We start from the raw sequence: 12,562 nt of genomic DNA on the forward strand, positions 1-12,562 counted from the left end.
TAAGGATTCCCGAAGTGTGGCCGTTAGTACCTCTGTCTCCTGTGCCCCATAGTATACCGAACATATTTGTGGGGCCAGGGCCTGCTGATATACTTTATAGTACTCGGCTGGCTGGCCATCGGGTCCTGGCGCTTTACCTGTGGCTAATGTTCGTATTGCTTGCTTACCTCTGAAAGTGCAATTGGCTTGTTTAATTCAGCTCTCTGCTCCGCTGTCACCTGAGAGCGAGCGTGGAGAGAAAGGATTTAGCTCTGCTGATGTGGCGCAGATCACTGATCTGTATACTCTGGTGTAGTGGGCTGTAAATTCGCAATGAATATCGTATTGTCTAGTGAGTAAGTGTCCCATTGTGGACTGCAGCCGCAACGTAGGTTGTTGTGTGCTCTTGTCTGATCAACCTCACTAGTAGTCTGCCTGCCCCATCTTCCACAGCGTGTGTGCGCGCTGCATAATTCAAACAGCATAGCCTTTCAAGAACCTCAGTATGTTTTTGCCTCTAGATGTGCAAGGCCTGTTGCGTGCCAGTGTTGTGCGCTAAGTCAGTTTCTAGTTTGGCCAGGGTATCTTCAATGCACTTCACTTCTTTGTCAAGCTTTCGCCAGATACTCCAACTCTGCCCCAAGAATGGCACTCTAATCACTGTCTTGCTTGCATCCCATAACACACCCACATCAGGGACCAAGCCTGTGTTTGTTTCGAAGTATGTGTCCATAGCTGCGCCTACTGCCTCCCTGAATGGGGGATCTGCCAGCGTCAAGAGCGGTTGTCCACATAGGTGAGTGATGTGTCCCACATAATCACCCCGCAGTTGCATTGTGTCGGGGTAATGATCTGAGTCCGTTCGGCCGAGGTAGTCTGCGCTGGAGCATTCTGTCAGCAATGCTGGGCTCACTACAAAGCGATAAATGCGAACATATTATCTGTGCGTATGAGTGGGAATATAGGCGTGTCTAGGGACCTCTATGCATCTGCTATATCCCAATGGCGTAACCACTCCCTCAGACCCTGGGGATTTGGTGTTGCGACCCTTTGTTTCAGTGGGGGTGGGGGTGAACCTGTCGAGGTTGGTGTCCAGTACTGCATTAAAGTCTCCTCCTAGCAACCGGGGACCATCGCACCAGCGTGACAGCAGCTCTGTCAGTATCTGCTAAAAATCGCTTTGGTCTGTGTTTGGGGCATATATGGAGCCTAACACTATTTGATTCCCATTAAGGAAGTACAAAGTGACCATACACATCCACCTCTGTCTCTTCGGGTGTGAACAGGCTCCCTGGCCTTACCCAAATTAAAACACCCCTGGCATAAGAAGAGTAGCCTATGACAAGTATTTGCCCCTCCCGTCTCTGTTGCAACTTACTGATCTCTGGCTGCCCTATGTGTGTCTCTTGCAGCTACGCCACGTGAGCTGCGTGTCACTTGAGATATGCATAAATTTCATATCTACGGGCCGGTGTGTGTATACCCCTAGTATTCCAAGTAACTACATTTGTGGGCGGCATGTGTCTTAGATAAAAGCTGATGTCGCTCATGGCTGATTTGGTGTGTCGAAGGCGAGGTTGAAGTGCGGCAGTCGTTTAGCAAACATGGATTGCGTCCGCGTTATTTGCAAGTATGTGGTTGTGTCACCTTGGACAGCCACCAAGGAAGAAGACCATGTGGGGTATAACTGGGGTAGAGCAGAGAGACAACATGCGTCTGCCCAAACAAAAACCAATGCCATGTGGCAACTCTCAGCTTTGCCCGCCGTGCTGTCTTGCTGAAGGGGGGGGGGATGAATAGAGCTTGTGAGAGATGGGCTGGCTGTTAGGCCTGGAATGCATGCATATATGTGCTTTCTGCGCCTCCGCCTATGTGCTTTGCAGTTTACCGTCCACCGGGCGTGGGGAAGTGCAGTCAGAGCTTGTGGCTATGCCGGCTATAACTTGTGTCACCACATGAAAAGTGTATACATGTTATGCAGATCACCGTGTGCGCAAGTATATACATACTTGCGTGTCGTAGGGATTCGCTAAGCTGCTGAAATTAATTCATCTGTCGTTTGGGGTGTCACTGTTGGGGACTTTTTGCAATTCTTCGCAGCAGGGCCACATCGCTGATGAACTGTCCTCGCTTAGAGATCGTTCCGAGGAGGCATCCGTGTCTCTATTGGCCTGGCATCTCCTCATGGCTGCCACCACCTGCAGGTCATCCCGTCTCTCCTGTAGCACTTGTTCCAGATTAGGTAAGTCTTAAGTTGTCTCTGCCTCCCCTCAGGTCTCAATCTATTTCTCCTACATCAGTTTCTTCGGATTCCTGAGTCTGCATTATTACTGTTGTGCCTCTTGCCAGGCGAGGTATTATGACCTATGGTTTCGAGCCAGTCCCATGCTTACTCTGCTTTGTTGAAAAAGTGAGTGCACCCATCCGCGACCACTCCCAGACGAGCTGGGAATATGAGGGAGTATTTTAGGATTAGTTCCCGTATTCGCTTCTTGACCGCCAGGAACGTGCTCCGCTGCTTTTGTACACCCAAGGCATAATCCGGGAAGAAGAGGACCTGGTAATTGCTCCCTCTGACCTCTTCCATCTTCCTTACTTCTCTGAGCACCGCATCCCTATCTTTAAAGTTCAGGTGGCGGCTTAGGAAGGGCTAGCGCCTGGCAGTGTTGGGGGCCCATCGGCACTCTGTGGGCTCTTTCCATTGCAAAGAAAGAAGAGAGTGAGTCCACTGGCATCCGGGATTTCTGCAAGTCCTCTGTATATGTCACTGCATCATGGCCCTCTGTTCCTCTGGCAGTCCGGCCACTCTGATGTTCCTGCGGGAGCGGCCTTCAGCATCGTCCATCCTGAGCTCCAGTGAACACAGTTGTGTTGTGAGCTCCGTTACTTCAGTGGTCCTTGCCTTGGCGACTGCGATGACCTGCTCGACTTCCGCTGCCGGTTCGTTGACTTTCCCGGCTAGCCTTCGGTGGTCTGCATGTAGTAGTGTGAAGTCTGATGTAATTTTGTCTATGCGACATTCCAGTGATGTACAAGTTTGTGTCCACCTGACTCCAATCTGCACCACTGCTTGGAGCATAGAGTCTATTTTGGACTCCAGTGTGGTGGTTCTGGAGGCTTCTGACGCTTCAGATGCTTGGTCAGGCTGTTACGGGATTGTTTCCGACTCCGTGGTTGCTGCATCTGCTCCTGCACGTTGTCTACCCTTCTTGGGGGTAAGTGGTACTCAGACTATACGTGCTCAGGGTGTTAACGAAAATTGCAGTGCTACTGTCCTTCTTTAACGCCGAGGGGGGGGGGGGATTTGGGCTTACTCCTGTTGTTTAAGCAAGTGGTCTATGCAGCACTCTGTAGTTCCGCCCACGGCCAGAGGCATCTGTGGCCTGTGCCCAGGGTTCCGGCGCAGGCAGGCGTCTCAACTGGGACCAGGCCTTCTGTGCACACCTACTGTGTCTGTTTATGGTTCCTAAGTCTTCCAACACTGTGTTCTGCTAGTTATCAGTGTCCGACCCTGTGCACTGCTGTTGTTGGTCATCCTCTGGGCAACGCCATGGCTGGGACAGCCACCACTGTGAGGCACCGGGTATGACGCACCGTTCACTGGGATTGATGGCCTGCTGGATTAATATCTGCTTCTGGCTCCCCACCGCTGGCTGGTACAGGCACCTCACTTAGCTTCTGAATTCTGGTGTTGTACACCGTCAATTCACCTACACTGTCTTACGATGTGGCTTCCAGCGGCCGGGTGAGTCACTGCACCGGGAGATCCGTCTCCAGTAGAGGTCTAACCTCTAGTTGGGTAGCCTTCGCCTGCACCACCCCTCTGTGCTGCCTTTCTCCCAAGCGATTGGTGGGCACACACTGAATTTCCCACTGTTGCCTCCAAGGGGAACCTTTGAACGTAGGCCCAGGTTGAGGTTCCGTGACGATTTGAACCCGTGTTTTCAATATTGTCGGAAATACATAATATTGGTATCAGCGAACCGCAAATGATCCATATAGCATATCCTGGTGTTTTCGCTACGCTACGAGCAAGAGTACTCCTGTAACAGACACATTTCTGATCTACCCATGGCATCCATCTTAGATCATGACAGCCATTTTGTGTTTCTTGCCCTCACATATGCAATAACCTCTGATCACTTCATTTCGATTAAGGACACGTAGCCTTAGCCGGAGATTCACCTCTCTAGTGACACGTGCACTTTAGACCAGATCACGCTGTAGCTGCATGACTCGACAAAGGCTGCCTCCTCTGCCCGAGGCCAGCCTTGCTGAACTGGTTCTCGTGTCCGTTGGCCTGATCATGATTAGGCGGCCGAAGCTGGTAGCCTTGCCCATTTACAACCCACAAACATCTCTTATCCTGCTTTTCTATCTTCTGCACCTGGCTCTGCTCTTTTCCTTCTGGGCCTTTATTAGGGGGAGGTAACGAAATTTACGATGAGGCGGTCCAGGTCCTGAATGAAAAGTTGACATGAGATTATGATGGAAAAGTGGGAACCTCTCATTCGTAATGTTGTATCATCAGATATTGTCGACGATTCCTGTGCAACGCCAAATATTTATTGTTTAGGACACAGAGGTTTAGAATGTACTAACATGTGAAAAATTTGCCCGAAGCCCAATTTTCTGTATATAAGGAGCAACCCTCTTTGTACAAATCGAACAGGCTCCTAGATACTGCCCATGCGTAGTTTCTGTGACTTCTGTGTCCCTGCAGTAATAAACCTTTGGTCTTTGACGCCACCATCGAGAAGCCCGTGTTTCTGTTTATTCGTGCACCAAGACAGGTGGAACTCCGGGGTCTTCGGGTGTTGTTCCCTGACACCTCTGGACGGAACCAAAAAAAGTCCAGAACTCCAAGGTTCAGTGCGGTCCCCAGTGGGTTGTTAGGAAGGCCTCCTAGTGCACTGTGCCCAGCATGCTCCCATTCACTGTGGATGATCGTGCGGCCTTGCTGTGTGTTCCACTATGCTTGGGCCTAGTTTTGCTTCCCAATTTCACATAGTGCGGCTCAGACGGTGACTCTCTCAGCGGCTGCCTACTCGGGCTAGACTTCTGTTCCCCACTGCATCACCTGCGGCCTCCACTACGGGGCGAGCCAAGGGTCGAGTTATGGCTCCTGAATCCTTTCGCCGCATAGCGGTGCGCCAGTGCCATGCGATGACTCTGCCTACGCTCAGCAGAGGCGCAGTCCCAGCGGCTCCGATAGAGAACCAGTCACTGCCTGGGTAGTCGCTGTCCCTGTCTTAGGCCTCACACCAGGCCGCCGGTGAACACCTCTGTAGGCTGCCTACAAACGAGCCTGGGCTCGGCGCAGCCGCCGGGACTCTTACTGGATATCTCTGCACAGGGCCCTCCCTTGCTGCAGCTTCCTGCCTCCGGTGGCGCTCCGCAACCCGCCACTACGATTCATGCCAGGCGCTGCTCACCACTTTTGTCGGTGTCTTCGTGGCTCATATGCTGCAGTGTCGCTGCAATCTCCGGCGTCTCACGAACCTGCGGTCAAGAATCTCACACCAGCGGGTCAGCTTCTTTTCTCCGATATGGCCTCGGCTCAGCAAATGCGTAGCCTCTGCGCATAGGGTCTCGCTTCTGCCTGGCTGCTCCCTGGTGTCTCAAAATACTCTGCAGCGACGCTCACCGGCATACATTGCTCAGTGAGTCAGTTCTGGTGGCTCGATGGCAGCAAGTTTGATGACGGATAATAGGGCAACGAGACATATCCTCCTCAGAGTGCGGATGCCATCATGGCAGGCTAGCCACGCCCCCTTCGAAGGCCTCCCCATTCTTAACATCAAATCATTATAGAAAATGGACAAACACAGGGACATCATTGGATGTAATTGCCTTACCTACCACTTTCGATTACTGTACTCAAATTTGAGCTTCCCTGTTGCACAGTACAATTGCTGCCACACTTTCAACCGTTTTTCTATTGCGTTAGGCCTGGTTATGTGCAATAATAATCACTCTTTGAGACTTTCTGCCTATGTATCATCTCCATTGTCCCTTTCTTTTATTTTTCCAAACCCATTTTCACTTGTATATCAGGACACCCCGACTTTCTTTCATCTGAATAAACAGAAGTTTAGCCACGACATTGTGTGCATGATCTATTGGTCTATTTTATATTTTTCCTTTCTTTGTATGCTCTCTCAACACCCACTCTAAAAGATTAATCTTTTTACTGTTATCTCCTTAACAGTTCCTGAAGACATGCATATATTACATAACCCTCCGTTTTTTGCCCTAGGATCTTGATTTGAATGTTTTGATCTGTTTTGCAGATCTTCAGGGTTTGTTTTGTGTGATTGTGTTCACCTGAGTTTCCAGAGTGGCAGTCGAGGTTGTCACTAAAGAGATGGATTCCAACATGAGCTAATCTAGCAGCTCTGTTGCTTCAGGTTTGGGCTGCAGGATTGCATGTCTTTAATTCCCCGATATCACCCCTCGCATCAAACTGGAGCTTATGAGGATGCAGTTTGAATGATTTATCAACGTTTCTTTTGAGGTCAGTAAAGCAAGTCAGAGGATCCTCGTTTCGTGAGAGTTAGCAGGGAGGGAGTTAATTGGTGGCAATTCTTTTGGTGTTTAATTGCTATGGTCTGTTATTTCGTCCTCGATTGGAGAGCTTATTTTGTTATGCTAGCTTTGCAATTTTAGACATAGACCGTAGAATACCGCTAACCACAAAGGCTTCGGAGAATGCAGTGCACCTCTATCTGCTTACTGCATTAGCTGTCATAACAGCAATTTCTCAAGTCGGATATCTGACTGGACCCTCATTTTTCCTTACTATGATTATGCATTGTTCTATGCCCTGCTTCCCAGGGGTTTGCTGACTCTAACAAATCTCCATTATTTTAATTATAATCTTCTGGAAGATGGAAGACCCACAGGTTTTGAAGGACTGAGAAATCAACAGTGATCCCCTGTGCCCTTATCCCCCACTCAAAGCTTTAGTGCCAGCCCTGACTGTGCTGTCAAAATGCAATGTAGGACTCTGGCTGCTACACTTTCCTTCATGGCTAACTGCAAATCTCCTTGCATTGCCTCTCTTCCTGCTGTTGGGGGAGGGCGATAAGCTACTGATTAGCTCATCCAAGTCACCCCTGCGGTGCACTAATTTGTCTCTTTGTTGTGCCCTGGGTTTGGGAATGCACACTGTTTCTCCTTAGTCAAGCATCAGGCTATCAGTGCCTGGAAGGTCTCAAATGTTCGAGCTGACTTGTGGTTTCACGCCTGTACGGCTGCCACTTCTTTTAAGATTACTGTGAATTTTGAGAGATTTCTGTCTTGGACTATTTAAGCATAACATATCTACATTATGTTGCATTTCTGTTAGTCCTAGAATGACACCCATCTACTTGGATTCGTTTATTATATATATATATTTGACATTTCCCTGTGTTCTGTCATTGATTTCATCACAGGTTAAATCTGCCACAGTTGTTTTTTGATTATCTCTACAGGTACTTCAATACATGTTTTATTTCATATTGGTCTATTTTCACATGGTTTATTTCATGTTGTCCCTCATTATTCAGTACTAAATAGAAGACTTGTGCTTAACTGTAGTCCTAACTTAAGCATGTTGGAAACGTTTTGGACACACTAGTTCTCTTTTTGAATCTTATTTTTGGATTGGGATATTTTAAAGAAGATGCTTGGCTACCTCCTAATTTTCACATCCGCAAAGGGCAAGTATTTCTCATAACAGAAATACCTGTTGATAAACATTTAGGGCATCTGATACCCATTATAAAGTCACTAACAATTTAAGTACTGATCCATCTGTGTGTCCTCTCTTCCATTAGATGTGCTTGGCTATTGCATTGACATTCTGCATATTGTATATCCAGTACAGATATGCCACTCTGACCCAACATTTATACTTTTGGCCCATTTTTTCAGGTTGTTGCACTGTTTCATACCCATTGGGTAGATCTGGCACTGTATTGTTTTATGGTTACTGTGGAGCAAGGGGGTGTAGAGTGGAAGGGCAACATGTATTTTTTTGGTGGAAAAGATATGCAGCGGACTTTATGTAACATGCCTGTGTCGTTGCCATGGAACATATTGTCACCTTGCACTAAATGCCACAAGAATATGAAGATGTTATGCTGACTCACATTATTTAAATTTAATTTAGACAATGGATCTGCAGCCCCAAAAATCAATAAAGGATGCTTATGTGTTGTTGAACCTGGGTGATTCAGTAACCACCGACCACATTTCTCCTGCTGGCAACATTGCACGAAACAGTCCTGCTGCTCAGTACTTAACCAGCAAAGGGTAAGTTGAATTACAAATGTTTAGGCCCACCGGTGCCTGTTCTGGGCTTTTACTTTCTCCTTTAGTTCTGCAGCATTTTAATAGCCTAATCACGGTCCCCATATTCCTACCATATTCACCCAACTGCTCGCCTGTTGAACAGAAATTTTAATTTGTGCAGTTTTTCAAAATCAGCAATCCAGTCACAATTATATGCATCTTTCACTCATTATCCGAGCTTGAATACGTCTTCCTTGCAGCTTTTTTTTTAAAATGTTTAATTTTTTTCGTAAAAGAACACAAGAAAGACATCTACACGCAGCAATCTCACACACACCCACTGTTACATTTCAGTACTTCCTTGAAGCTCCTAGATTCACACGAGCTGATAAGAAAACATTACTTTTGTGTGCCATTTTAATGTTTTGCTTAGCAAAATCAGATAAAATTCAGAGTTCTATTGTCAATAAGATAGGAATAGTTTTTTGAAGGACATTTGCCACCCCATCATCTTCCCTAGTCATTTCAATTGAAACTGTCTGAAACCTTTTTGAATAATAGCAAACTAATTGTCGTATCTGAGATTTGCATACATTAATGAAGAAGAGTTGAACTAGGAAAAAACAAACTGCAGCATGTTTCCTGATTTGCAGGCAACGCTTTGGTCCAGAAGAAAGTGTTTTGATATGTTTGCTTATCTTTCTTAAAATGGAATACCAGAAATGTCTTTTGGAGGCCATCTAATCTATAAATTGGATTTGCGAGAGTTCCTAAAATTGTTTTGTAGCCTCTTCTACAAAAGATGTTTTTTTCTCAAAAGCAACCATGCTGTGGAATTACAACCTTCCCGTTGGTCAAAATATATAGTAGCAAAACGTTTTTGTAAGGTATTAACCACTATGTAATAATACATACAGACAATACATTTTTTGAATCACCTATTGTGATGTGTCTTTTGAAAACGTTAGTACGCATTTTTCAACCCAAACCATTTGTGATGGCGCAGTGGGACCTTAACCTCGTTCTTGTGTACTTTGTGTATCCCATTTGAGCCAATGCACAGCTGTCCTGTCTTTTTTTACTTTCAAAACAGGCTTCCTCATAGTGGTAACATCAACTTGCTGCATGAGTGAGTTGCAAGTGCAGGTTTATCCAGCAACCATATACTTCCTTTATTTCTGGACAAACTAGAGCTACAGAGTACGTTGATATTACAGCCCGGTTGTGACGCATTTTCCTTTCAGGTAAGCCATAACTCTTCCAACATTAATTACTACACCTCATCCATCAAAGAGGAGGAAAAACGCCATCATTTAGATCCCAAAAGAGCTTTGAGCTTTTACATTGATCATATCCTGGACCATTGGGTGGACAATAAGATCTTTGTGGGGTTTGCACGAGCAAAGAAGAGTACGGTAGTACAGAAAATACATTTTTCGATGGATAGTTTTATGCCTCAACATATTCTAGGCGCTGGATAAGACGCAGCCTCCTGAGGGCTTGAGGGCTCATTCCACCACGGCTGTTACCACTGCGTTGGTATATGCAGTGGTTGTCTTGGACCTCTGTCAGACTCCAACATGGGTGACCATTCACATGCCCATCAAACACTAGTGCCTTGACAGACCAGTCTTTCCTGAGGGACACTTTGCCCATTTGTTCCTGCAAATCTTTTTTTGTCTGAATCATTTTACTGGCCCACCACATTAGGAAGTACTGCTTTGCTATCTATTCAAAACCTAAAGAATCTGCAGTTAAAAGTATCTATGAGTAGACCAAGTTACTTTCCTTTCTGGTTGATACTGTAATTGCTGATTTCTCAATGGCACTGCCACCTCCCCATTCTGTGGTATGGACTTTTTTCCCCATGATAAAAAGGTCGCAATTCAACATGATCGTGAATTCGAATCTGTGATGTCTGGCGTTGTGACGATATGAGGTACCTGATAACAGATTTCCTACTACACAAACCCCAATTATTTGTTTACTTTCAGCTTGGGCACGCCTTAAAAAGCTATGACAACAAGCTACTTGCGTTCCTAGAGTTCAATCCCTTGAAGCTAAGCTGATCTTGTGGACACCCTGAGAAAGTATAGCATCTCACAGCTTTACAGATTACTCACTAACCAGGATTCTGGCCATTTCCTCCAGGTTCTGTGCCATTCAATGTAAGTGTCTTCACAAATATCATTAAAACCGAACAATGCTGTGGACGATGGAGAGGGTGCAGGACCCTTATTGCCAAAAATGTAAATCCTCCCCAGGGACATACTTCACATGATCTTGTCCTACCCATTGGTGATTGAGTACTGATTTAATATTAGTAGCATGTTGGGAAAGGTAGTGGATATAACTATGAACTTAAACCCCAAAATGATGCCGCTTTGCATTTTGGAACATTTGCCATTGACCTATTAGTAGACAAAATAAAGTGGCATGTCATTGGCGAGAAGAAAACGTCTCCACTCTGAGTGAATGGTAATGGACTTCTGTGCCAAAACAGAAGGACTTGTCTACAAAGTGAGAGGCGTGCAGAGGAAACCTTCCAAAACATGGAGTCCGTGATGGGATTATACAGAAGATGAGATATGATTGGCTGGGGTTCCCTATTATGTTTCTATCCTTTTCATTGTCTGAATGTACATGCATATTATAAACTGTCCTTCTAGTGCAATAGTTTGCCATGGACACATTGGCTGTAATTTGACCCTTCAATTTTCTATTGCTATTTCTGCTTAATCTCAAACCAATAAAAAGCTTTTATTGTTTTAAAGAAGTCCCTATCTAGAGATCTGCACACTGTCAAATGTGATCAGTCAATGACCGACTCTGCGGCCAGAGTTCAGAAAGGACCCAACATCAGACCACATGGGTGATGTTTATATATGGCTCCTCTGGTGTGTCGCAGAGTTAACATAGAGCTGCATGACTCACTTACCTGTGCACAAGGAAATTGCTGAAAAGCATTCTCAGGATCCAGCCAAGGACTGGGTGCCAGCACTCCTTTAGGAATTGATGCCATATAATTGCAAAGTCTACAAGTGGGCACATAGCTCTGATTACGCCTTAATCTCGGAATGTGTGAAATGGATAAACTTTCCTGTTTCATTACCAAGGTGACACCTAAATACCGACATGTTTAATGTTTCATTTCTAATCAGAAAAATCAGATTGCTTAACTTGAAAGGATATTCATGACTTCAAATAATATAACTTGAAATTTAACTTGCACAAGTTTAACAGCATAACGAATACGGTTCTGTAAGTGGTAGGAGAGGAGATTATGAATTTGTGAACGATAAAGTTACAAAACAATTTTAATGGCAATTGATCAGAGAACCCTGTAGCCAATTATTTGTAAATTTAAAGGCGAATAAAGAAATACATGCCATTACTAGTTCAAACTAGAAAATATTACTTTGAATGACATAACCGTCACATTTATGACATTTTGTTACCCCCCCAACCCTCCCTCCCTTGAGAAGGGGGGTCCCAACCAGCATCGGCCCAGCCACAGGTAACTGAGCAGCTGAGTGTGGTGGTATCCCCAAAGCGGAGCATTGAAAATCGTGCAGCCTAAACCTCATTTACACCAGCCGAGTGCTCAGCAAGATACAGGTGAGCCTCGGCGAGCCTGGCTTCGGCAAAAGACTCATACCGGTAGTTTGCTCTCCGGTCCTCTCCCTGGAATCAACACTTAGAGGCAGAGTTCTTTCCTGTTGCTTTTGCGGACGGAGTTATCCTTGCTCTTTAATTAAAGGAGGACGCCCTTTCTTTCATTTTGTTACCGCCACTGCTGCTGCTAAAGCTGCAACTGCAGCCACCAGGGCCGGCGCTAGGCATGGGCAGCGTGGGCAGCTGCCCAGGGCCTCGCAACAGCATGGGGCCTCGCACTGGTGATGTGTCCTGTCTGTTCCCTGGCGATCCATTTCAAAGAAAGATGTCACTTTCTTTGAAATGGAGGGGCCCCCCTACCTTGGCCTCTCAGGGATGGTATCTGGTTACATAAGGGAGGGAGACGCTCCCTTCAATTGAAAGGAGACCCATTCACAGACACTGTGGGAGGCCCATTGTCCATCATTTTGGCGCCCCCATAGTTTTAACTTTTAGCTCACAAGCAAATCTCATACCTATCGGACTGAAGGTGTGAGAAATGCTTGTGGGCTCAAAGTTAAAACTGTGGGGGGCCACAAAATGATGGACAATGGGCCTCCCACAGTGTCTGTGAATGGTCTCCTTGCAAGGGGCCACTTATCTACATTAGAGGGGCCTCGCACATTTTCTTTTAGCCCAGGGCCTCGCA

The 12,562-nt window shown here is 46.1% G+C and overlaps 1 protein-coding gene across 5 annotated transcripts in view; it reads left to right on the forward strand.

Annotated features, from left to right (window-relative positions):
- The window catches only part of ACO1 (aconitase 1), a 533,052-nt gene that overhangs the window by 454,373 nt on the left and 66,117 nt on the right, over positions 1–12,562 (forward strand). For all 5 annotated transcript variants that reach the window (XM_086961481.1, XM_086961482.1, XM_086961478.1 and 2 more), the window contains one exon: positions 8,138–8,280. In XM_086961481.1, coding sequence (XP_086817607.1) covers positions 8,138–8,280 — 143 coding nt within the window. The remainder of the gene's footprint in view (positions 1–8,137; positions 8,281–12,562) is intronic.

This window comes from Lissotriton vulgaris, chromosome 3_1 (assembly GCF_964263255.1).
Source record: "Lissotriton vulgaris chromosome 3_1, aLisVul1.2, whole genome shotgun sequence".
Lineage (NCBI taxonomy): Eukaryota > Metazoa > Chordata > Amphibia > Caudata > Salamandridae > Lissotriton > Lissotriton vulgaris.